The 25,061-nt window shown below is 61.0% G+C and overlaps 2 protein-coding genes across 2 annotated transcripts; one reads left to right on the top strand and one right to left on the bottom strand.

Moving 5' to 3' along the window:
* Positions 1-6,385: 6,385 nt before the first annotated feature.
* On the top strand, positions 6,386-8,732 carry LOC111161055 (F-box protein 39). Its single transcript, XM_022524512.1, has 3 exons — positions 6,386-7,411; positions 8,108-8,284; positions 8,604-8,732. The coding sequence occupies exons 1-3, from the start codon at positions 6,386-6,388 to the stop codon at positions 8,730-8,732; spliced, it is 1,332 nt and encodes a 443-aa protein (XP_022380220.1).
* Positions 8,733-13,385: 4,653 nt separating this feature from the next.
* On the bottom strand, positions 13,386-21,304 carry LOC111161222 (tektin 1). Its single transcript, XM_022524813.1, has 7 exons — positions 21,104-21,304; positions 18,954-19,119; positions 17,080-17,208; positions 16,619-16,762; positions 16,005-16,227; positions 13,897-14,093; positions 13,386-13,593 (listed from the first exon to the last, which is right to left on the bottom strand). The coding sequence occupies exons 1-7, from the start codon at positions 21,291-21,293 to the stop codon at positions 13,386-13,388; spliced, it is 1,257 nt and encodes a 418-aa protein (XP_022380521.1). The 5' UTR covers positions 21,294-21,304.
* Positions 21,305-25,061: the final 3,757 nt, after the last annotated feature.

Raw genomic sequence — 25,061 nt, 5'->3', positions numbered from 1 at the left:
GGGATGTTCGCAGACATGGGCACTAGGTCCTTCCCTAGCTCCCTGTTCTCCATGTGCCCGAGTGCCCTCCCTCAGAGCCCTTACCGTCCAGGTCGCCTGCACAATGTCCCAGAGACCGGGCCCCCTTTGAGGGCAGAGCTGGTTCCGGCCACTCCGCATCCCCAGCTCCTAACCCAGGGACTGAGGCAGCAAGGGCTCCAAAGCTCCCAAGTGAGTGAATGAAGGGGGGCTCCCAGCCTCGCTCTGTCACAGTAGGTAACGCCATCGAGGCCCCGAGATCAAAAGAGTCTTGGTCGAGATCCTGAGTTCTTGGTGACTTGGCCCCAGCAGACCAGGGTGCAGAGCCATTTCCCTCAATATCCTACCTCTTTACATCCTAAATGATCTTCCAGTAACCCTAAGAATTGGCATGAGAGATCCTGGACCGTCATGTATCGGTGACAACACGGAGCCCTTTATAAATGGTCTGTCTTCACTAGGAACAACAGGCAGGAGTTTTGTTCTTGTTTCGTAGATGAGGAAACCAGGGGGAGGGACAAGGAGCTTCCCCGGCGAGACCCAAGGAGAGAGCAGCAGAACGCAGCACGTAATCCACGCGGACAGGGTCCCAAAGCTTGTGCGCGTCAGCTCACGTCGGATGTCTCATTTAGAAGTAAAAAATCCCCAACACTCATTATTTGTTGTTTTTCATAATATGAAAGTGCTAGATTTTGTTGCAATCAGCTGATCGGATCCCATACGAAGAAACAGAAGCTGACGCTCCTCTACCGTCGCCCCTGCCCCAGCGCACCGAGGCCAGCCCTGGCCGGGGTCCTCTCAGAGCTTGGCTCTCGCACACGCAAACCTCAACAAGTTTACGTGGGGTGGAAACTATTTCTTAGTCCCCGTATAGTAGCTTACTGTACTCACTCTGCCATCCGTCTTTTCACTGGATATGATGCACATTCCTTACAAAAGAGAAGCCCTAATCTTTCCTCCTAACTTCCATGGGTGTCTCCAAGGGCACAGATGCATACCAATTTACAAAGATGGGCGACCTTCATCTTTGGGGTAGGGGGAGTGGCGCCATCCCCAGCCTGTCATGTCTTTCCCTACTTTCCTCCGTCCTTACATAACCTGGTCACCAGATTTAGCAACTAAGAAATGCATTCCTTGGGACAAAAACGGTTAAAATAATTGCATGGATCTGCCGACACTAAGAAAATCTTCCTCTGAGAGTGAAATTTAACGGGGCGTGTCCTGTGTCCTCGGGCAGCCCTCTTCTGCAAGCACAGACGTGCACAGCACGCATCTCGTGCACACTTCTTGGCACCCTAATGTTGGGATCCAAACGGGGCACGTCTGCAAACCAAATGATGTGGCTCTTTGCCAGGACATACGGCATGGGTCTTCTCTAATCTGCCCCCCCACCCCGTGAAGACAGGCCTCTAACACCGTCCCAGGCCACCCATGAAGTCCCCAGATACCCAGAAGGTCCCCCCATGCCTCATCGATGCTGTCTGTGGCTCAGGGTTTGTGCTCTGGGAACCGGGTCAACGCTGATAGGCAGAGATGGCCAGGACCTGTCTCCTCCTCTGCAAACACACCAAACGCTTCTACACCCACTTCTTGAGGGGTGAGGAAACCGGGAGAGCTTCCCCGAAGGGAAACCACATGAGACGCTCCGCTGGCGTGGAGCGGACAGCCACTGCGGACGGAGAAGATGGCACGTTACCGGGGCTTCCCGCGCACTCTCTGCGGCAGTCCTGCCCGTGAGAAGAGATGGGTTTTCTTCTTTAGGTTCCTTCCTTTTAGGAGAAAAGGTTGGGTTTTAACTATTTCCTTCTTTTGGACGGAGATGTCGGTATGCCCGAAGCGACAGACAAGCCAGGAGAAGAAAGGGCTCCAGCTCTCCCACCGGACACTCCCAGGTGTCAGGCCCCACGACCGAGCATCCGGACCCCACGGTCCCGGCCCAAGGGGGAACCCAGGCTTGTCCCTGGGGAATAAAAACACCCTCCCTGAAGTCTGTCCACCTTTCTTTAAGATTGCTTGTTGGTCTTTTCCGGTTAGAGACGGCAGCAGGTGGGGCAGATGTGGGGGATGGGAGGGGGAGAGCAGAGGGAAAGGCAGAAACAGAGAGGGGGAGAGAGGAGAGGCTGTGCCCCCTGCAGGCCCCCAGCGAGCCCTGGAGCTGTTGGTGAAAGGCCAGTCTCCCAGATGCAGCATCCCCACAGGGCAAGCCCCCCTTTCTGCCTGACCTTTGGGGACACCCCTTAGGGCTGGCGGGGAGGGGAGGGCCAGGGAGAGTTGGTGTGTCAGACACGCCTACCCTCTCACACTGGGAAGGTGGGCAGTTCTCAAGCCTGGACCTCAGGTGGGTCTGGTTGGCCAAGTGGGGCGTGTCTGAGTTGGGGAAGTGGAAGCCACTGAGCACAGCGCCCCTTCCCACAGGTCCAGGGCTGAGCCACAACCACAGGCCTTTGCCCCAGGCTCCCGCACAACCTCTTCCCGGGGTGGAGAGGGAAAGGGCAGGAAGAAGGCGGCCCCCAGCCCCACCACCGGAGCAGACCCCTGGCCCCAGACCCAGCCCCTACCACCTGCCCCACCCCACACTCTCTGCCCCCAGCCCTTGTGGCCCTCCTGGATCCTGGATCCCTTCCCCATCTCCTGGCTCCCTTGACCCCAGACCCCAGTTGCCTCCCCCCCCACCGACTCCAAGCCCCCAGGCTCCCATCACACATGCCCCCTGCTCCCCCTGGTGCAGAAACCCTTCTCCCAACTTCCTGGATCTGTACCCCTGTCCCACTCTAGTTCTGGCGCCCTGGACCCTGGACCCTCGGGCCCCCAATAACACTCACCCTAGCACCCCCTAGCGCCCCTCCTCTTGGACTGAACCCCCATCCCTGGACACCCTTGCCTCCCGGGCCCTGTGGGGATCCCCCATGGATTCCCCAGCCCCTGGCCCCCAGGGACCCCTGCCTATGGAACCGCAGTACTCCAGCACCCAGGTCCCCGAGCCTACCATACGCCAGACCCCAGGCCCTCCCAGATCTCCTCAGACCCTGCACCCCACCGCCAGAGTCCCTGTCTCCTGGTTCCCCAGCCCCAGCCCCCTGGGCCTTGGCCTCAGTCCCCTCCCCTCCCCCGGGTCCCTCCACTCCCCATGGTGCCTGAGCCTACCCCTCCCCATCCCCAACGCCCCCCCACGGACCCCTGGATCCTGGACACTCGTACCCCAACCTCCAGTCACCCTCCCACCCCAACCCCCCAACGCCCTGCCATGCCCGAACCTCCTCTACCACGCTCAGACACGTGCGCGCGTGGGCGCGCGTGGGCGCGCGTGGGCGCGCACCCACACACCGGAGCCCAGAACCCTCATGGACCCCGGACCCCCCTGCACCCTCGCACCGCAACCTCCAGGGACCCCGGGACCAGGTCCCCGGACACCCCCGCTCCTTCGCCCCCGGCCCTGGCCCCGGGAGCCTTCCGGGACACCCCGCGCCGGGCCGGTCCTGCCCTCTCCACGCACGGTCGGCGGCTCTGAAGACCCCAGGTTTGGGCCCCAGCGCAGCGCGCCGGGGGGAAGAGCGGAGGCCCGGCGGAGCAGGGCGGAGGGCGGCGCGTCACAAAGGCGGCCGCCCTCGGCGCTCATCCCCAGCGAGGGCGCGCGTCCCGCCGTGCGCAGAGTCGGCGTCGGAGCGCAGGCGGCGCGGGCGGAGCAGGCAGGCGGCTCGCGGTCCCCGCAGCCCAAACGGGGCGCAGCGAGCGGGGCGCGGCGAGAGGGTAACGGGCCCCTCTGCCTCCCCTTAGAAGCCTGCGTCTTCGGGCACCTCCGGCTGCGGGTGGTGGCACGTCCTTAGGCTTCCTTCCCAGATTGGCAGCTCTGGGGCTGGCGGGCAGGACTCAGCCCGAGAGCCCTTGGCGTGGGGGTGGGTTGAAATCCCATTTCCGCACTTATTAGGGTGCTCGCTGGGAGCCTTCCTCAGCTCTCTGTTTCCCCATCTGTAAACTGGGGGTCCCCACCTCCCATCAGGGGATCCTGCAGAATGTCTTGGCATCGCCACAGGTCCAGCGTCTGCTATGTGCCAGGCACTGTTGGGGCGACTTCCACGCAAGCATCAGGCTCATGGAATCCTCCCAACACAGAGGGGCACCATTTTCATCCCTGGTTTGCAGATGTGGAAACTGAGGCACAAGGGAAATTAACTTGCCGCAGGCCGTACATAGCAATGGACAGAACCGGGGCCCAACCCGCCAAGCTCCCGTGCCTCTGGCTGGCCAGGAGGTGTAGATGGGGAGGGAGGATGTTGCCAGTAAGGACCAGGGCTTGGGGACCACTTGCCACAGCTTTCCCCGCCTGCCAGATACGTTCTCCCGACACCACGCTGTGGCTTCACGTGTCTGATGATTCCTCCGACCAGTGACTTCGTGTTGAGGACAAAGCCTTCGTGTCAAGCTTGGGGACTGATCTGGCTTTTCTCAAGCACCTTGCTCCACGCTAAGCCCTGAGGGGTCCCCCAGCCACAGGCGCCTTCCGTGAATGAAGCAACGGCCCTCCCTCTTCGTTTGTTAAATGTGAAGGGACTGCTCAGAAGAATGAGGCTGTCCCACATCTCAGGGGTGACGCAGGCTGGGACGAAGGTTACACTGAGGGACAGACATGGGCAAGAGGGGAAGGGGAAGGCGGCAGGGCAGGCAGTGTCCCTGGGACCCCGCGGATGCCGTGCCAGAGCCCATGGGGAAGTCTGTCTAGATCTGGAGATGGGAGAACCAGCTGGAGGCTGGTGACTGTCTCGTGGGCGTGGAGGGAAAGTGTAGGAGGGTGAGCACAGGCACAGACCCATGTGAGACACGTCAGAACGGGTCAGTGCATGCAGGCGGGGACACCAGTGTAGACAAGGACACCAGTGTAGACAAGGACACCAAAGGAGTAAAACTGAAGAGAGTTCTTGCACAAATGTCTGTCCTAAGCTGAGAACTATGCTTAACGTGTCCCTCAGCTCCTGAGGCCTGTCACCGACATGCTGTGTGACCACAGGCAAGCCCCTTCACCTCTCTGGGCCTCAGTTTCCATCTGTAAAGACATAATTCTCAGAGTTCCTCCAGCTTTGTGTTTTTATGAGCTACGATAATCCTGGGCCACATGGTGGAGTCACCACTGAAAGCATGACGGAGCGGTAGGGTTTCCACCTGAAGACGGGGGCAGGGGAGTGGTAAAGGGAAGAAGCATTTTCAGGCCGGGAAACACTGAAATCAGGTCGTGAAGACCTCGGCAGATGGCTTTAGAAATTCCAAGGGCTTGGCTCAGGCCTGGCGCTCCCCGGGCCTCCCCAGCCTGGCCGAGGGACCATGTGCGATGCGGTGGCCAACTCGGGCAGCTCAGAGACCTTCCAGGGCTCCCCACCTCAGGACCCAGTTTCCAAATCGTGTCCTGCAGGGAACTCACAAACCCATCCACTCCCGCAGTCACGCAGCCCTGGCTCCAGGCTTGGAGCCTGCACTCTGCTCTGAGCCGTCCTCCTTCCTCTGCCCTGGAGGGCCCTTTCTGTATCTCAAGACTGACCACATCGCTTCCGGACAGGTGACCCTGTGACCTTGCCTGGCCCCTTGGGGCCTCAGCTGAGGCTCTTCACCCCTGATGCTCGACCTACTGCTACCCTCTTGGAAGCAAACACAGCCACCAGCAAGCCAGTGATTCTCATCCTGGGAAGGGGGCCCATGTGTCAGGATTCCAAGGACTTGGGGAGCCCCTGGTGCCCTGGACATGGCCTCTATCCCATCATTCGGGGCCCCCTGACCCAGCGGCACGTCCCGCGGCTCCAGCTCCCACACTCCCGCCCCTTACAAGTGAAGCCCCAAACAACTTTTAGTTCCCTGCATGTGCACACGTCCCGAACGGTCCCCTGCCCGCGGCTCTGTACGATCGTTCCCTCTGGCCAGAGTGCAATGGTTCCTCTTCCAAGCTGGTCGGCCTTGCTGCTCCTACTCACCCTGCAAAGCCCCGCCCGGGGGCCACCTCCTCTGAGCAGCCCCGTCCACCCCCTCCTTCCCCAGACAGAATTAATCATCCCATTTGTGCCCCCTGCACCGCAAACACACCCGAGCCTTCTCATGTCTCCCGCCGTGCTGTAACTGTGTCCGAGGTGGGACCCCAGGGGGCTCCCCCGGCAGACCGAGTCCTTGCAGGGGTGCCCTGCCAGGCAGCTCTATGACGGTCCCCACCTGCGCCCGCACAGGGCCTGCTACCCACGCAGAGCATGCGTCCCTTCACTGGGTCTCGTTTCCGCTAGGTGAGTAACGGTTCTTCCTTTCTACTCCCACAGAAAAGGAGTGACTGCTTTTCTTTCCTCATTTTTGGAAGCCCTGCCTAGCACACGGCTGCTGCGGACACCCCAGTTCCTCGATGGACGAAGACAGCCAGCCGCCCCCGCCCCAAGACCAGGGCTGCTGGGCCAGACTGCCCGATGTGTGCCTGCGGCGCATCTTCTGGTGGCTGGGAGACAGGGACCGGTCCCGGGCCGCGCTGGTCTGCAGGAAGTGGAACCAGGCGATGTTCTCGGCCGACCTGTGGAGGTACAGGACCATCACGTTCAGCGGGCGGCCCTCCCGGGTGCACGCGTCGGAGTTTGCGTCCGCGCTCTGGTACGTCAAGAAGTTCGGCCGCTACCTGGAGCACCTGGAGATCAAATTCCTGAACCCGTACAACGCCGTCCTGACCAAGAAGTTCCAGGTCACCATGCGGGGCCTCCTGTCGTGCCTGGGCAGGAACAACAGCCGTCTGAGGTCGCTGTCCGTGCAGCACCTGGAGCTGGACCGCATGGTCTGGCGCAGCAGCACCCGCAGCTCCTTCCTCAAGAGCCTGAGCTGCTTCCTGAAGAAGGTGGGGAAGCACCTGAGCTGCCTGAGCCTCAAGGGTGCGCGGCTGACCGTGGAGCAGGGCTGTGGGCTGCTGGGCGCCCTGAGCCACCCACGCGGCGAGAGCACTGTGTCGCAGCTCAACCTGGAAGACTTCTTCAGCCACCACCTGGCCGTGTACAGCAGCGCGCGCTTCCGCAGCACCATGGCCGCCTTCCGCGGCCTCTCTTCCCTCACGCTCAACTACAGCTGCGTGTCGGACGAGCTGCTCGAGGCGCTGTGCCAGAGCAGCGCTGGCACCCTGTGGGCCCTGAACGTCAAGTGCCATATCCACGACCCCCACGGCCAGGTCATCTGGGGCATGTCCTGGGCCAAGCTGGCCAGGCACGCCACCAACCTGAAGGTGAACTTCTTCTTCGAGCGCGTCCTGAAGTACGAGCGCCTGGTCCGCATCCTCCTGCCGGAGGTCCCCGTGCGCAGCCTCAGCCTGCGGAGCTGCTACTTCAGCGACCCCGACTGGTCCATGCGGCCCACGCTCACCCACCTCCTGCCCACCTTCCGCCACACTCTGCAGGTGCGTGGGGCCTGGGAGGCCACGGAGGACCGGCTGCCGCTCAGGTCACCGGTGTCCCCTGTCCCCCCTCCCCACTGGCGAGAGGCTCCCCGATGGGGCCGGCATGCTCCCAGAGACCAGCGCCCCCCGCCAAGATCACGGCAGGTGATGGCGGCTCACATCTGCGTGGGACACAAGGGATTCTCTGGTTGGCTGCCCACCAAGAAAAGCCCCTGCGTGCCCGCTCTGAGCAAGAAGGGGCCTCCCTGGGGGATGGCAGGCCCCCTCGCAGCTCCCAGCAGCACACACCAAACCAGAGAGACCAAGTCACTGAGGAGCCCAGAGTTGTGGGCTCTTCTCTAACCTGCCAGCTTCCCCGGGGATACAATCAGGATCGTTTTGTCCCTCCCAAGGGCCGCACAGAAGGCTGGGTGATTGCTATCAGTCCCTATAAATACCATCAGCATCAGGAGGGCTGCTCACCTCGGCCATTGCCATCCTTCCGTGTATGGAGGGGCTCGAGGGACGGTGGCTGGCCAGTTGGCCATGGGGCTGGGACCCGCGCCGTGGTCTCTGAACCCCAGGTGCGTGCCCCGTCTCTTCATCTCTTCCGGGGGACCCTGGACCACAGCAAGCGGCCCACGGGGCTGCGGGGGAGTGACCCAGCCGGGGGTCCCTGCCAGTCCGCCCACCTCCGTACCGCTGGTGCTTTTCCAGAAACTGACGTTTGAGTTCAACAACCACCACGAGTCCCTGGACGAGGAGCTGCACCTGCTGGTCTTGTCGTGCCGGAAGCTGCTGTACTTGAAGATCTGGGCTTTCCTGGACGTCAAGTTTGTGGAGAGAGTCCTGAAGAGTCAGGAGGAAGGGCAGTGCGCGCTGCGCACTCTCAAGGTAGGCTCCGGGCCGGGGATGAGAGCCGGCGCTGGGCGGGCGCTGCTCCCGCCAGAGTCCGGGATGCGCGCCCCCGACTGTGTGCCCCGGGCGGTGGGGGGGATGGGTTGGCTTCGCGGACCGGAGTTGGGGCTCCCTTCGCGGGCAGCTGGGATGAGTGCGGGGCGCGGGGCGCGGGCCTCGGGGCGGGGCGCGGGTCGGGGACGTGGGGCGCGGGGCTCGGGGCGGGGACTTGGAGCGCGGGGCGGGGACGCGGGGCGCGGGGCGCGGGGCTCCGGGGGCGACCCCCCGAGTGCACCCTGTGTTGGTGCCGGCGCAGGTGAGGATCTACACGAACAGATACGAGACGAACGACGAGGACCGGACGCTGCGCGAGATCCACAGGAAGTACCGGAAACTCATCGACGCGGAGCTCAACTACCTGGTCATCGCGTACCCCATGATGTAGCGAGCGCCCCGAGCGCGTCCCCGGCGCCCCGCCCTCCCCGGCTCGCCCGGCTCCCTTTTGCGGGTCCCGCCCCGGCCCGCGCCCCGCGCCCCGCGCCCCGCGAAGGCTGCGACCCGCCGTGGCGGGACTTAAAAGTGCTATCTTTACCAGCGACCCGGGCCCAGTGTCTCCTCTGTCGTGCGCGCCCTGTGGCTCCGCCTTCTCGCACCCACTCTCAGGCTCCGGGAGTCGTCCCTCAGCCACTGACCGTGCCCCCTGACCCTACACAGCCAGGCGTCCTCCCAGCGGCGGGCGCTCCCGCTCGTCCACGCAGCCCACTCTGAGCTGAATGAAGGGGCTCCTGACTTGGCGAAGCGGTTTCCCAGCGGGCCCCTGTCCTCCCCCACCCCTGCGGAGGGGGCCCTGCTCCGCCTGCCCGGAGCACTCCGCTCCCCTTTCCCCAGCGCCCTAAGGTCCCGGGGGCCAGTGCCCACCGCGGTGCTGCGGAAAAGGAGGACACAACCAGGCGGGGCGGCCGCTGGTCTGAAAGCACGGAAGAGCGCCGGCAGAAGTGTCGCGGGGTTACGGGTGGTTTTCCTTTTCCTTTTGTGCCTTCTGTGCTGTCGTTCATCATCAGGGCTGGGGAGGGAATCCGTTTTTAATGGGAGGTGATGGCAGATTCCTGAGCCCCCGGAAGACTTGCCCTGCTTGGGGTGTTGGGAGATGTTGCACGTGTTTGCATCTAGAGTTTTTTTCAATAGACCTAGATGAAGGAAGTTTCAGACTGCCCTTGATAAGCTTCTCACCGCAGAACGGGGTTTCTGTGGCCTCTTGCCTGCTGTGCCCGCACGTGTGTCCGCGTGTCTTTAGGCAGTGCTCCTGGCTCCCACACGTCTCCAGCCTCATCGGAACACCCTGCACGCTCGCGCGTCCTGTCTTACCTGTATTCAGGACAGGCCTCAGGGGTGAGGGGCAGGGGTCCCCCCGTGGGGAGCTCCCAGGTGGTGCGCAGACCCCAAAAGGGCCTTGGGAGCCAGAGGGTCAGAGCCTGCTCAGGTAACAGGGAGAGTCACCCGGAATGCAGACTGGTCGGTGGAGGGACTGGCTGGTTGGTTCGGTTTCTTCTCTGCACCAGTTCTGGATTTTAGTTTGCTTTCATCTCCAGGTACAAATCTGAGTGTAGCAGACTGTCACACCTGCTCTCCGTGAAAAGGGTGGGCTCGGTCTGTAGTGTTGAGTGTCACGACTCGCTGGATGGTGGAGCTCCCTGGGTCCGCTCCAACGTCACAAAACTCCAGAGAATGAGTGAAAACCCATGTGATGTCTTGGTATTGGTAAGATATTTGACCTGTGGATCCCGACCGCAGGCCTGTAGGACGCGGACAGAGACTCTGCCGACCAGGGAGCAGAAGCAGGACCGAGTGCAGGCGAGTCCCCTGGGAAAATGCCATGTACACGAGGTCTGCAAACTCAGCGGTAGATGAAGATGACCGCGGACTTGTGACCTCCCTGGGCCACAGACTCCTGTCATGCCCGTCCACCTGCTGTGGGGCTGCAGAGAGCACCGGTTCTGCCCAGAAACACACAGAACATCAGCATGACCTTGACCCCGCTCGTGAGCAGGACATTCTGACTCCCGGGTGCCTCCTCTCAGCTGCTGGGGGCGGGGGGGAAGCAGCCCTGGGGACAGGTGGGGGCTGCCACCTCTGAATTTCCAGCCCAGTAAGGAAAGTGGGACCATGGTTCCCAGAGGTGCCACACCATTACCCACAGGCAAGCTCACACCCAGAGGACAGTTTTTGTTTTTGAAAAGACTCTCAGAGGAGAGGCTCGACTCCTGGCTAAAGGGTCCAGAAACCGCGTCCTCTGTTGTGACCTGAGCTCTGTGCCCCGTGCAGGACTTGGTCGCTCCAGTCCCTCACACACAAATGAAGCTGGGGCAGGGTCCCGGACCCTAACCTAGTTGTCAACAGCTGTGTCGGCTGCTGGGGCGTGTATCGGCCTCCCTGGGCACCAGCTTCTCTGTTGCACGTGGAGAAGTGACCGACCGCCCACGGACTCTGCCGCAGGGAATGGTGATTTAATACTTGTTCCCCCGTGCGTGAGCCTGCCCCCCACATTGCATAGATGTTGGCATCTGTGTTAGAGAGGAAACAGCCTGCGCAAAGGGGGCAGGTCTCCCGCGGCCGCACAGGTTAGGTTAGCAGAGCCCGCGCCACGGTCCCTGGTTCAGCACCAGGGGCTCTTCCTCCCGCCCCGTGCCCACGTGGCAGGCCTGTGGAAGGGGCAGCAGGCAGAGACCTCCCTGCGTGCGGGCTGTCCAGCACCATCTCCCTGAACCCTCACGGCACCTCCGTCACCCCTCTTTCAGCACCAAGAAAACGGGGCTTAGCAAGGCAGACCCGCCCAAGGTCAGTGGCTCGGGAAGCGCGGGAAGCAAGCGTGTTGGAGCAACCCCGAGTCCACAGCCGTTCTGTTAACAACCGCCGACCGCCTCGCACAGCAAGATTTGGAGCTGACTCTGTTGTCTGCGTGCAAGGGCGCTGGGGAGAGTCCGTGAAAACCTCCGTTTACCAAGTTTAGCTTCGAGACGCTGCTGTGTGAGACGGAGCGCTGTGGAACCAGGCTTTCTGAATGAAACAAGATACGAATGCAAACTCCATGATGTTAGAATGGCCGAGGTCATTGTCCCAGAAAGTGTCACCACTGCAGCCTGTTAGAGACAACCTTTTACAAACACAAACACCCCTGGGCGGGCACTTCCCCCTTCCTGCCTCCTGCCCAGACACCCCGGCCCCCCGGAGAGGGTGCTCGAGGAAACTTCACCCCCGGCCGAGCGTCACCGAGGGAGGGGTCTGCCTGGCCTCCCGGGCGGTGCTTCGGTAATTAGTCCGGTTCCCATCCCTACACGCTTGCCCAAGCACAGCCTGGGCACAAACACGCCCCTCGCTGCTTGTCGAATGACTGACGACCTCGTCGAGGTGAGATTCCAGCTTTGCTGGCCGCAACCCGTTATGTCAAAGCCCTGTTTTGTTTTGGCTCATTTTACCGAGTGATGACATGTCCTCTTTCAGCAGCAAGAGCATGCACCACTGCCACGGAGGCCGTGCACAGCTGATGTGGCCAACCCTGCCATGTCCCCTTAGACCACAGGAGCCTCTTATTAACCGATGGGGCAGCTTAAGCCCTGGGAGGCCGGGAGCTGTCAAGGCCACACCCCAGGCAGAAGACAGGGCTGATTCCAGCCCAGTGAAGCACTGAGGCTCCCCGAGCGGGGTCCCCAGGAAAGGGTTTCCGCAGAGCCCTCACCCCCACCCCCCTCTGCCACCTCCCCAGGGACAGGCCCCATAATCCTGCACAATCCCACAAGCAGCGCAAACTCGGATCTGCCCTCTAGCTGGGAAGGGACCCTGGGACCCCTCCGAGCCAGAGCAGAAGAGCACCCAGGGCTGTCCCCAGTGCTGTGGGCCCGAGAGGGCTGCGTATTTGCTCAGCACCGGGCGGGGGCGGCAGGGGTTGACACTCAACATGGTGGGGGGGAGGGGATGCTCAGCACTGGGAAGGGTGATGCTCCAGGGAGGGGACGCTCAGCACCAGGGTGGGGGCCATGAGGCTGATGTCCCCAGCCTCGGAGAGGCCTCCCCACCCAGGTTAGGGGCTCCCCCTGCTGATAGCACAAGTAAGGAACACCCTGATGGTAAACCTCCTGGGAGTCGGGCCCAGGGTGGACACTGTCTGCGCCTCAAGACACCACGCAGAAATGACGCAGGCGGGGGTGGGGACCGTTGCCGAGAGCTCGCCCAGCCTCATGGAGCCCCACGGGAACCTCAACCCTGTGGCCTCCAGAGCCTCCAGTCCGACGACTGACTTGAACTCTCTCCGGCTTTATGGTACTTGGGAACGAAGGAAGAACAGAACCTTCCCAAGGAGTATTCCCAGGTCTGGAGACCAGCAGCAGACTCGCCCTCTCTGTTTACGCTCGGGAGGGCAGCAGTCTGCAGAAGCCGTCCCCATGCCCTCCTGAGGCTAAAGGAAGCACCCCCCCACCCCGCGTACACCCCTCCTGGCTGGCTGTCCCCACCCTGCAGCTGGCATGGCCCACAGGTGCCCCCACCAACGGAGAACAGGGAGCGCTCCCCCACCACCGTACTCTATAATCTTCCACAGCTGCCGCCAGGCCCACCTACCCCTCAGGCCCCACCGCTCGGCTGATTCCTGGGGGTTGGACGGCCTCTGGCCCATGTGTCCACTTCACTTCTCTGGCAGAGAGGGGCCCAGAGATGCCTGCAGGGGCCAGGCGGGCTCCCGGGACCGGGCTCCCATCTGCGCTCCGTAAGACTCCGAGTGGGTGGGGTCTGCGTCCGCAGCGCCCGCCCTGTCTGGTTTCCTAGGGAAGACGGAGGAGGACGGCCAAGGGATGTCCTGTGCCTGTGATGAGGAGGGAGACGGCGAGTCTCAAGAGGGATCCAGACCCGCGGGGTCAGAAGGGAAGGCGGCGGATGGCTCCCCGGGCGGCAAGTCTGTCCTCTGGAGGTGCGGGGCGATGGGTGGCCCTCGAGCCAGCACTGCACCCCCCACCAGGCCCGAGCCCCATCTCCCTGAAATGAGAGCCGAGCTCCGGATTGTGACCCGGTTTAATCGATTGGTTTAATCGGTGTGGGCCCCACGGGGGCATCAGCAGACGGCGTCGGGCTGTAGGCCCCCCGCCCGCTGGCCCTGGTCGCCGCCATCCCGCAGGGGGATGGACTTCCTCATCTGGATGCACAGCACCTCGTCGATGTAGATGGTGTTGTCCTTGACCTGGATCTCCTCCTGCAGGGCCAGCTGCCTGCGGTGCAGGCCCTGCAGCTCCGCCTGGGCCTGGCCCAAGGCGTCCTTCAGTCTGCGGGGGAGAGAGGCGGGACGCTGACTCCTCTCTGGGACAGACCCGAGAACACCTGCCCCTCCCTCTCCGCCTCCAGGCAGACTGCAAACTGGGGGCCATGGGCAGAAAACCCAAGAGAGCCCCCAACCTTCAGAACGGTGCATTTTTACCTAAACGTCTGGATCGGGGCTCTAGAAAAGTGTAGCTGGGGACCTGCTTTCTGCGTGGCCGCAGTTAGAGAAGCCTGCCCCGGGGAAGCAGGTCCCGCGAGGGTGCAGACGGCCTCCGCCCGCCGGCAGGCTCCCCATGCCAGCCACCTACCTGGCCACGTTGTGGACGATCTCGCCCACCTCCCTGAGCAGCCGGTACTGCGCCACGTCGCGGCACAGCTCCACGTTCGGCCGGTGGGTTCTGGTCTCCAGGCGCGTGTGAGCCACCTTGGCAGGCCCCTCTTGGTCAAGGATGGCCTTCTCGAGGACCGTGATGTTCTTCTCCTGGCAAGCAATCTCTTCCATGACCTTGAGGAGGGATGGAGGGGGAAGGCTGGTGGCGCTCACACTCGGGTCTGTGGTGATCACGTCAGGTGGCGAGAGGGGACTCCCACTCAGCCCAGCGGGGACCCCACAATACGCCTGACCTCTCGCCCCTGCAGCTGTGACTGCTGGGGACCGAGGGGCCGCCCCGCCCCAGAATCTCGCAGGCGGAATGGAATGACTGGGCACTGTTGCCTCTCCCCTCCCTGGAAGCAGCCGCTGGCCCGAGTTCCACCCCCAGAAGCCTGAAGAGTCTCTCCAAGTGGTTTCTGGGGTTTCTCTGATGGTGGCTTTATGCACAGAAAAGATCCCTCAGAAATTACTTGGGTTTTTAGATTAATAATTTAAGTAGCTTAAAATTTTATTTCTTCCTTAAGCTTTTGCAGTTTTAACTTTGCATCATGGAAATTTCCAGATGCAGACGGAACTAGAGAGGCTACTGACCCTCGTGTGCCCCTCATCAACCCAACCAATGATCAATACACAACAGGTTCTCCCCATCCCAACCCTGTCCGTCAGCTTGATTATCTGCAAATCCCAGATATTATACTGCATTAGTCTTGAATTGTTGAGTATGTGTTTTTAAAAGAAAAGGTCTCTTTTTTCTTTTAACCTAAGTACAATATCTTTATTACACCCAAAAAATAATTCTTTACTATCACATTATATCTTATAGTATTCAAATTTCCCTGATTGTCCCATATTTTTTTTAAAGATTTTATTTATTTATTTGAGAGACAGTAAGGACAAGCAAGGGGAGCAGCAGAGGGACAGGAAGAAGCAGGCTCCCCGCTGAGCAGGGAGCCCGATGTGGGGCTCGATCCCAGGATCCTGAGACCATGACCTGAGCCAAAGGCAGAGGCTTACCCCACTGAGCGAGCCAGGTGCCCCCCCCCCCATATTTTTTTAAAGAGTTGGTTTGTTCACATTAGAATCCAAAGGAAACCCACACGTTGCATTTGGTTTTCTGAACTTTTCCTTTTCACCCAATAAGGAAACAAATGTGCCTCCAAAGATGAAACGGGGTCACCCACCATTGCCTTGGGGGCTGGCCTTCTCAGCCTGCTCTCTTCTGGCCTCAGGTTGACCAGAGAGAGGCTTTTCTCTAGAACTGGGTCAGGATCTCCACAGAGCAAGGCCACCCACCTGGGCAGCACCACCCTCCACCAGCCCCAAACCAGACGGGCTGGAGAGCATACACATTGGGTCCTGAACACCTAGTTTTAAAAAAGAACGTGAACGACGTCGTTCATTATGGACACTTTGAACATGTTGGAGTGATGGTTTTTCATTTCACCTACGTCCTTCCACCTTTTGCAAAGTGCTGCTAGAGACGGTGAACGGCGCTCTGGGCCATGTCCAGTCCTCAGGACTGCACTGTGCGGCTGCCCCTGCCCGCCCCTCCTGCCCCCCATCTCCCCCCGAACCCGCTGCATGTGCTCAGGACTCCGGCCACTGGCTCCCATGGCTTGCACCGCTAGCTGTTCCGCACCTGGCCAGCCCACGTTAAATAGGAAGCTCGAAGCCGACCGCTATGGCCATGTCCACGCCACGGAAACCTGCCAAGGCTAAAGTTCAGGGTCTTGCCTTGTGACTCGTTTCCTGAATTCCAGTTGCCCAGCATGCCCCCGGGAACGGAGAGGCACAAGGAGCCAGAATCCCAAGCCAGCAGGGGGTTCGCGGAAGCTGGCGGTACCTAGCTGACTCGGGGAATGTCAACACCCTCCATCCCCCAGCCGCATGTCACGCAGGGTGGGGTGAAGTCCCCTCGGGTCCCCAGGAGCCCACGCCCTGCTGCGAATGGGGAGCCATGAGTGCGCCTCCCCCTGTCCACCCAGGAGCACAAGCCCCAGGGCTGGCGGCCCAGGCCAGCAGCGCCCCCTCTAGCGAGCTCACCTTGGCCAGGTAGGTGGCCAGCTGGTCCCTGGCAGCCTTGGTCTCCTGCAGCCCGTTCCTGAACGCCGTGTCCACCACGTCACACTGCCTGCGCAGGTCGCTGGCTGTCTGCGACAGGATCCGGTCCACCAGGGCCTTCAGGGCCAGCGAGTTGTTCCTCTGCCTGTCGGCCTTCTCTACATTGCTGTTGGAGAAGTCCAGCCAGTCTTCCAGACTCACGGAGCTGCAAGGGAAGCCATCGGTCGCTTGTGGCGCTCCTGGGCTGCGGGACAGGGTGGGCGGGGGAGACAGGGTCCCAGAAGTCTGTGTTGACGCCGAGGTTTATCTCCTCGGCCGGGCGCAGGACATGTGGGGACCCTGGGCTGGGTCAGCCTTCTGGTCCCCGCAGCCGTGCCACCTCCTCCCCTGAGTGGGGGCCGTGGGAAGGGGAGCCCAGGAACTACCAGCTTGCCCTCAGGACATCTGAAAACACGCCAGGCAGGCAAACCAATTCTCACGGTTTATAGGGATTTGACATCAGACGCTCCCAAAGGGGGACCCCAGGCCGCTCAGCACTGCATCAGAATGACCCGCGGGCTGCCCTCTGCTGGGGACGCAGGGAGGGACCCACTCACTGTGGCTCGACCCTCACGGCCTTCTCCGAGTAGTGGATGTTTGGGGAGTTGTTGTTGAGGGAGAAGCAGATGTCGTCGATGGTCAGGGCCACAAACTTGTCCTTCACGTCCTTCTCCAGGTTGTACTTGGCCGAGCGGTTCAGCCTGCAGGGAGAAGCGGGGCTGCCAGGTCTGGTGCAGGATGCGGCACCTGCTTCCCTCGGCCCAGCCCCCGCACCACACACAGCCCCGGACGCTGGGTGACGGCTTAACCAACCCGCCTGCGTCTTCCCTACCCTTTCGATGGGAGGGTCCGAGCCCCAGCAGGAAAGGGCTCCAGTTCACCCTCCAGGTGACTCCAACCGTGCCCCCCCACTGCCGGTGGCCCGCTGTCACGTGGGCCTCACACCGCGGGTTGCGTTCAGTCCCAGGCTCCTTCCTGAACAGGCCGCAAGGAGCCGCGGGCGGGCGCACGGCCTCACCTGATCTGCTCAGACACCTCCTCCAGGGTGCGGGTCAGCAGGGCCATGACCCCGCGGATGATCTCGGCCTCCTTCACCAGCTCCTGCTCCACCGCGTCGTGCACCAGGTCGATGCCCACCCGCTTCTCCCTGGCCGAGAGGAAGGGCCGGTCACCGAGCGCCGGCCAGGGCGCTGGCTCCACTTAGAGCTACCTGGCAAACGGGTTTGCGGGGAACTCGACCCCGCGGGAGGCCTGGCTGCGAGACGTCAAAATATCCAGAACTCAGGGAGCCGAGCTCCATGGGCCGCTGGTCACCTGCTCAGAAAAATGCCAGACGCACTTCCCTCCACTTGGCCATGACTCCGGGAGGCTGTTCCTTCTGACCTATCATTGCACACATTCGTTTGCCTCAGAATTGTGAACACCTGGGTTTCTTTCCTGGAAACAGGAGCTCGTCCTGATGTTTGCCAAGGATTTGAACCCAGAAAGGTGCTCTACGGCGGAACCGAGGCAGCGTCCACCCTCCCCCGCCGAGCACTCACCCCGCCACGATACCCGGCTTCCCTCTGGAGTCCAGGGGAGGAGGTAACTCACTCGGGGTCACGTGCTCTTAACCCCAGAGGGACCCATCACCACCTGACTCCTCTCTCCTCTACCCTGCAGGGCAGTGTGTGGCGGGAAGGCTCCTCCCCCACCCCCTGCCCGCCCCAGGATGAGGTCTGGGGAGGCTTCCTCTCCCGTGAAATGGGGATACTCTTTCCACCTTCTCAGGGTTGTGGCAAGGAACGGGGGAGGCGCAGATGGTCCCTCCCTGGCTCGTGGCAGCGGCACCGACACCGACACCCCTCCAACACACCCCACCCCGACAACCACCCTGGACATGAACTTGAGCAGCCGGTTGTGGGCTCTGCGCACACCTGCTCCTTCCCTGGGATTCACGGACCCCGCATCTGCTGGCAGGGGCTGCTCTTCCCAGAAAGGAGGAGCCGCCACGGGTTCAGGAAGCAGCAGGTAACTGCGCACCCAGGCACCACCAGCTGCTGGGTGTGAGGTGTGGCCCAGAGAGGTCGGGGGTTCAGTCCCCTCGGTCCTGACAAACCTTGAACCTCGGTGGCCAGACCGAGGAACTACAGCCTCAGCATCGCAGGGAAAGTGTTCTGGGCCCCCAGGGTGACCCGTAGAAACCTGCCTCTGAGAACGTTCACTCAGCAGCCAGTGTGCGGGGGCACCGGACATGGAGGGGCCTGTGTCGGCAGCCACAAGAGGCCCTGGGCAAGCGGGGCGGGGGTGCTGAGACCATGAGCGGGGGGAGGGGGACCTGCGTGCTTCCCCCGAGAACGTCCCACTCACAGGACTTGAAGGAGGGAAAGGACAACACACAGGGCTCCCTGGGTTCCAAAGTGCTCCGGTGAGGCTCTGCGTACTGGCACAAACTTGTCCCCTGGGAACCTGTCCTCGAGGGCTGTTTCTGTGGGTGTGGCCCCGTGACTAAGTGCTCATCAACGGGCAGCAGGAGCCAACGGGGACTAGCAAATTATTCCTACTTGCTGGAGCATGGAGGGAAGGGCCGGAGCTCTGGCTGCCATCTGGAGTCACAGAGTCACCTGGGGAGTGAAGACCCACACCATGCCAGCCCCACGCTGACTTCCTGCGGACACCTAACTGTGAGGGAGACAGCATGGCCCTACCTCAATTCAGCCTTTGTTCACAGTGTTCCAAGTCTCTGCAGCCAAACTGAGTCCTAACCTACATTTAAGTGAAGGTGTGAAGAGCTCCTTCAGCTGCCCAGCACGGCAGGCTCCAAACACGGGCTCCGCGGCCTCGCCAGGACCCAGCACCTGGCGCAGCTGGATTTTGTCCCCAGCAGCGGGACCCCACGGCAGTGACTCCCACCTGTACTCCAGGCACATCTGGCTGATATGCAGGGGCTCCTTCATGCTCTCCAGGGCGTTCACCAGTCTGGTCTGGTACGTGAGCAGGTCCTCTGTGACGTACACCAGCTGCTCGAGCTTGTCATCCAGCTCCTTCTTCCAGAACCGGACTTCCTTGAGCCTCTGTTCTGAGGCGCATGGAGAAAGGACACGGCGTCACACGCGCGTCTGTCCACTCTCTGTGCTGCCATCTCTGGGATCAGAAATGTAAAGACCACCCTCAAACCACCCCAGCTGCGTTCTTTCTGCGGGGGCCCTTTCATCTTGTAAGTGCTGATTAGGGGAGGGTGGAAGGGGATCTCTCCTTACAAGACCAACACCCAGTTAATGCAACCATCGCCCATGAATTAATGCAACCATCACCCATGAAGTAATGCAACCGTCGCCCGTGAAGTAATGCAACCGTCACCCGTGAATTAATGCAACCATCACCCATGAAGTAATGCAACCGTCGCCCATGAAGTAATGCAACCGTCGCCCGTGAAGTAATGCAACCGTCACCCGTGAATTAATGCAACCATCACCCATGAAGTAATGCAACCATCCCCCATGAAGTAATGCAACCGTCACCCATGAAGTAATGCAACCATCACCCTTGAATTAATGCAACCGTCATCCATAAGGGTTGACTCTAAGTCTTCAACAGCCACTGTTTTTAATAACTTTTAATTTTATCAAAGATCTAGACATACGTTGTTTGAAAAGTCAACCCGCCCAAGTGTTGCAGCTCTCTGACCTGTCCCACCCACTCCCGCTTTCTGGGAGAAATGCATTAAAAAAAAGAAAAAAAAGATTTATTTCCTTATTTTAGAGGTTGGGGGAGGGAGGGGCAGAGGGAAAGGGCGAGAGACTCTCAAGCAGACTCCCTACTGAGCACAGAGCCCAACATGGGGCTCAATCCCACGACCCTGAGATCATGACCTGAGCCAAAATCAAGAGTCCGAGGCATGGCCGTCAGAGCCCCCCAGGTAACCCGGGAGCAATCACGTTCTAGACGCTTCCGGAATTTCTTCTGGCATGTGCTCACACTGCTCCTTACTCATGATCAGTTTAGACGATACGTACCAGTTTCCTGTGACTGAAAGCCAGGATCTGCTCTGGGACAACACGCTCTCGCTGCCCCGTCTTCCCCGTGGGGCTGCATCGCCATCTTGCGACAGAACAGCTGGCTTACAAGACCGCAAATGCATAAATGGTGTCTACACCTGGGCTGTGGGGCGCGCTGCCATCAATTTCTCTTCTCGTGGGATTTTATGGTTTTGGAGGGGCTGGTAGTCATGTCTTTGTTTCATGTTCCGGAGCCTCAGGACTGTTTCCTTGGACGTTCTGCCAGAGCTGCAAGTACCCCCACATGTTCAGCCCCATCAAGGAACCCGCTGGGTTTGCTTCTTTCCGGGACCTCTACCCTGGAGTGCTTCCTCCTCCCACCCTCCCTCCCGCTCGCTGGTGGTGGTCGCAGGTTCTGGAAACCCCTCAGCTTCACACCTGCCGCTGCCCCCTTCCTCGCCGTCACGTGCTCCTGCGCTCGCCCCTTCCCTTCTTCTGAGTTTTGCAGACGTGCTCTCGCGTTTTTAATCCCCAAGGATGCTTTCCCATCCTCCGAGCGGTCTTCTTCAAGAGTCTCTTGTTTCCTACGCGCAGTGTCTTCTCCAAATTTCCTGAATATTTTATGGCTCATCTTTTCTTCTGCCGTGTGTGTGTGTGTGTCTGTCCGGGTGTCTGTCATATTAGAGGCACCCCTCCAATGTCTCTGACCCTCGCTTGGTTATGTTTGAGGCTACAAGCCTCGCGTGCTAACTGGGACCTCTTTCTGCAAGGTCCGGGTTTGCAACTTGACTGTCCAGAGGGAGCGGATGGCCCAGGCGTCTCTTAGATGTCCAGTAAAGGCGTCAGATCAGTAAGAGAAATGAGGGAGGGTGCAAAGCAGGTGAGGTTAGCGTCCTCTGTCTTAGGGCAGTGAGCTTAGAGACAGAACCGGAAGAATGCACATTTTCCCCTAGTATTTCAAGATACTCCATCACTCCTCCTGACCACTGAAGGGAATGGCACCGTGGCCACGCCTCCCGGTGGTATCCAGGCATGGGCGCAAAGGCAGCAAGTGGGGCATCTTACCTAGTTTCTTGTCAACATCGCTTTGAGACTTCCTTGTGGTCTTTTCAATCTCATCCACAAGCCTCTGGCTCTCTGCCACCAGGCGTTCGGACCGGGACCGCTGGGCCTCTGCTCTGTGGTACTGGTTCTTATTAGCAATGTGCCACTCTGAGGGCAGGAACTTGGGGGGAGGTTGGAGCAGTTTGGCCATAATGGCTTTCCAAAGTCCTGGTCACAAAGACAGACACTCGTTGAGATTCAAAGAAAGCACTTGGTCCTTTTTTTACATCAGTTTTTATTCGAGTGTGACACATTCCCAAAGGTGCGTTCACCACCTTCTACACACAGAAGGAACCCATCCGTGTAGCCAGACCTTGGCTCCCTTCTCTCACTGGCCTCTCCCCGGGCTCCCACAGCACAACCACTAGGATGTAGTTTTGGAATTTGGGGGCTTCATGTAAACAGAATCACCCAGTGCGTTCTCTTATATCTGACCCCTTCCACTCAATGTCATGTCTGTAAGATTCGTCCCCGTTGCCCACAGAGCCGCAGTCCACAGCTTGGGTCTTTGTGCAGGACACTGTGACTGCGCCATGCCCACCCGTCCCTTCTACTGCCTGTGGATATTTGGGTTCCTGTGTGGGGCTGTTGTGAGAATGCCAATCTCACATGTGTCTTTTGGTGACCACAGGCACGCATTTTTAGGATTCATCAGAAAGCCTGGGCCTAGGCAGCGTTCACTTTTAGGACATCTTGTGGACAGAGGAACCCAGCCACAATTCTGAATGAACGAACACATGTGGTATCTGCACACTCAGAGCTGGGTATGGAGCCCACTCAGCAGGGGATACGAACCCTCTGCAGGACAAAGAAAAGCCAGAAGGCGGCCTGCGGTGTGTGTGTGGGGGTGCCCCCCTGCTGCCGACCCCACCGCACCTGCCATCTCCTTACCATGGAACCTGCTCCCCACCGCAACACACCTGCTCCCCACCGCACTGCACCTGCTCCCCACCGCACCGCACCTGCTCCCCACTGCACCTCACCTGCTCCGCACCCCACCGCACCTGCTCCCCATCCCATCGCACCTGCTCTGCACCACGCCGCCTGCTCTGCCCGCAGCCCCCCGAGGACAGCTGCCCGCCCACGGCCCTCAGGGCGGCGGGGCTTCCACGCCACCACGGCCCCCCGAGTGCGGGCTCAGAATGCCCTGGAGCAGTACCCGCGGGGTGGAGAGGAGGCCGGCGGGGGCTGGCACCGAGCCCAGGCCGGGGGCTGGGTGGTGGGCGGCCTGCACTCACCGCAGCGCCTGCGGGAGCCGGGGACCACACGCTTGCCGGCCGCGCCCGCACCCCACAGCACCCCACCAGCAGCTCCCACAGAACCGCTGGTTACTAACCGGCGCGTCTGCGTAGCAACCGGGGACGCGTCCCCCGGGCGAAGGGGGCGGGGCCGGGCCGGCGGCTCTGCGCAGGCGCGACCCTGCGGCCTCTCGGCGGCCAGGGCGGCAGACTGGGGACCCCGCGGTGCCCGCCGCCCACGCCCGCGCGAGACACCAGGCAGGGGACGGCGACCGCGGCCCCGAGCCCGGACGCGCGGCGCCTGCAGGGCTCAGCGGGCTGAGCCTGGACACGGGACCACCGGCCCGGCGCGGCGGGAGGAGAAACGAGAGGCCGGGCGGCGGCGGGCGGGGATCGGGGGTCGGGGTCCGCGGTCCGGGGTCGGGGGCCGGGGTCAGGGTCGGGGGTCGGCCGTCGGGGTCCGGGATCGGGAGCAGCTGTCCGGCCCTGGAGTGAGAACGCGGCGCCGGGAATGCGCTAGAGCTGTGGGACCGAAGAGGCTCCGACGGGAGAAAACGAAGGAACTTCCCACTGGGGGACAGCGGAGCGGCCGTCGTGCGCACAGCCCGAAATCCGGGAAATGGGCATTCAAATCTCCCGCCCAAGGGACGGGCCGCGTCACCGCTTTACAGCAGACAATGGGAGCCCACTTCCCGTCTAAGGACAACCAATCAGGGGAGGCTTGGCCTCGTGAGGCTCGCCCCTAGATTTCGCGAGGTGTCGGAGTGCCCGGGAGACCCTCAGAGCGTCATGAATATTAAGCAGCTGCCTGTCCAATGGCATGCAGGGGAGCTGATGTTGTATATTCATGTCCCCGCCCCCTGCGGGGCCGCGGAGCGCGTCGCGCCTCGCTGCCTTCCGGGTCCCAGGCAGGAGCATCCGTGTCGGTCCCTGATCCGGAGGGACGCTGCGCGCGGGAACGGGGCTGGGGTCACCACGGGGCTGGCGTCACCACGGGGCTGGGGTCACGCGGCTCCCGAGTGCGCGGGGCTCCCGCACTTGGGCAGCAGGAGGGGGCGTGTCCTGGGGAGCCCGCCAGGCCCGAGGTCCTCCCCGGATTTGCAGGTCCGCAGGCTTCGTGGAACTGTTGGAAACGGTGGAATGGGCAAAAGTAGTGACACCAGCTCTGTGGCTTATGACCGCAGGTCACCGCCGTGTCTGCGTCGGGGTGCACAGTAACCTCGCCCTGCCCCACGGGGTGGGAGCTCTGGGAGAAGACGCTTGAGACCTCCCGGAGCACCGGGTAGCGGGCACCGGGCACGGTCTGGCATGGAGCGACCGCGGCGGTCTCCGCGGGTGGACCGCGCTCTGCAGGCCTCACTCGGACGCGGCTGCGGCTCCCGGTGCTTGAGCAGGAAGGAAGAACGAACTCTCCGTCCGCCCTTTACTCTGGAGTCCCGTGTAACTGCAGTACCTGAAAATCTTTTCCAGAGAAAAACCTCACGTCGCACACGCAAGCCAGCCCAGGACTGAGCACGGCACATGGGGTGGGGATCAACCCACCCTCATTAAGGCCGAGCACCTGGCGCCGGGCTGCAGGCAGGTACTCACCGGCGGCACCAGGCTTAGCATCTGCCCAGCTGGCGAGCCTGATACCAGAACTTACCCAGCGGGAATGTTCGGGGTTAGGGGCATGGAAGTTCTCGGTGAGTTCGAGATTTCCGTTGGTCGGATAAAGCTGTGTTTCCCCAATCTGAGTCATTCTGGTGCCAACTTCTTAATTACGGACCCAGCCGTGGGTCAGGGACCCACCTGTAAAGTTACTCAAAGGCACTCATTTTCACCCGTAAGCATTATTATTTTAGAAAGGGACTGTCACAGGGGGAAAGCTAGTGTCCCTGGTAGCGTAGAAAGTAACGTACGTCATCTCACACGGGTGTGAGTTCCAGTTCCGGAGGAACCACCGGGCAGGAGGACCCTGGAAGGCCCTTGTTCCGCGGTCCCTCCGGGCGCCACTGCTCTGACCCGGCGCCTTCTGCTTTGCTGTGCGTTTCGGACCTCAGACTTTCCAGCCACGTCGTGTGCACGGCACTGGAGTTCTACTCCCCTTTATTTCATTTGCCATGAAAGACCTCGGGGAAACAGTATGGGGGATTTTCAATCCATGGGTTTACTTTTGAGTTTTTGAAATGCCTCTGGAGAGAATCTGATGCTCGGAATTGCAAGGAACGTGCCTGATGTGGCCTGATGTGAACACCCTCTGCTGCAACCAGAAGCTGCCCAGTGCTTGAACAAGCCAGTGACGGGGACCTCATCACCTCCCCAGGTGGTCCTTCCCAGGACTGCTGTGCTGGAGAAGACTTCCGGTAGTTTCCACACACGGAAACTAGTGGACATCTTGAGCCGTACAGAATAAATCTGGTTTCCCTACACATGAGTTACCTTGACATATTCAAAAACACCTGCCCTTTCTCCCCCAAGAAGTTCGCAGGCTGGCTCCTCTGGCTCCTTCACCCTTCTTCGGAGTGACGGCATTTCTAAGCTTCCCTCCCACCCTCTCTCCTCCCGACTTGTTCCAGTTTATCTGTAGTCCAAAATGGCATGTAATCTTCCCACACCGGAGGGGGGTGAAGATTTTAATGGAGAAGATATTGTAGGCTTTGCAGCACCCAAACAGCCACAATGAGAGCTTTCGATCATAG

Source organism: Enhydra lutris, unplaced genomic scaffold (genome assembly GCF_002288905.1).
Source record: "Enhydra lutris kenyoni isolate GAN:26980312 unplaced genomic scaffold, ASM228890v2 scaffoldscaffold82, whole genome shotgun sequence".
NCBI lineage: Eukaryota > Metazoa > Chordata > Mammalia > Carnivora > Mustelidae > Enhydra > Enhydra lutris.
Note: the sequence above shows the minus strand (reverse complement) of the source record. Positions and strands in the feature narration are given on the sequence as shown.

Excerpts from the sequence above, each read along its gene's own strand:
- LOC111161055 (XM_022524512.1), top strand. The coding sequence starts at position 6,386 with ATGGACGAAGACAGCCAGCCGCCCCCGCCCCAAGACCAGGGCTGCTGG. Across the intron at positions 7,412-8,107 it reads CCTTCCGCCACACTCTGCAG|AAACTGACGTTTGAGTTCAA; the intron begins GTGCGTGGGGCC and ends GTGCTTTTCCAG. Across the intron at positions 8,285-8,603 it reads GCGCGCTGCGCACTCTCAAG|GTGAGGATCTACACGAACAG; the intron begins GTAGGCTCCGGG and ends GTGCCGGCGCAG.
- LOC111161222 (XM_022524813.1), bottom strand. The coding sequence starts at position 21,293 with ATGGCCAAACTGCTCCAACCTCCCCCCAAGTTCCTGCCCTCAGAGTGG. Across the intron at positions 16,228-16,618 it reads GCCGTGAGGGTCGAGCCACA|CTCCGTGAGTCTGGAAGACT; the intron begins GTGAGTGGGTCC and ends CTTCCCTTGCAG. Across the intron at positions 13,594-13,896 it reads ATCGTCCACAACGTGGCCAG|ACTGAAGGACGCCTTGGGCC; the intron begins GTAGGTGGCTGG and ends TCTCCCCCGCAG.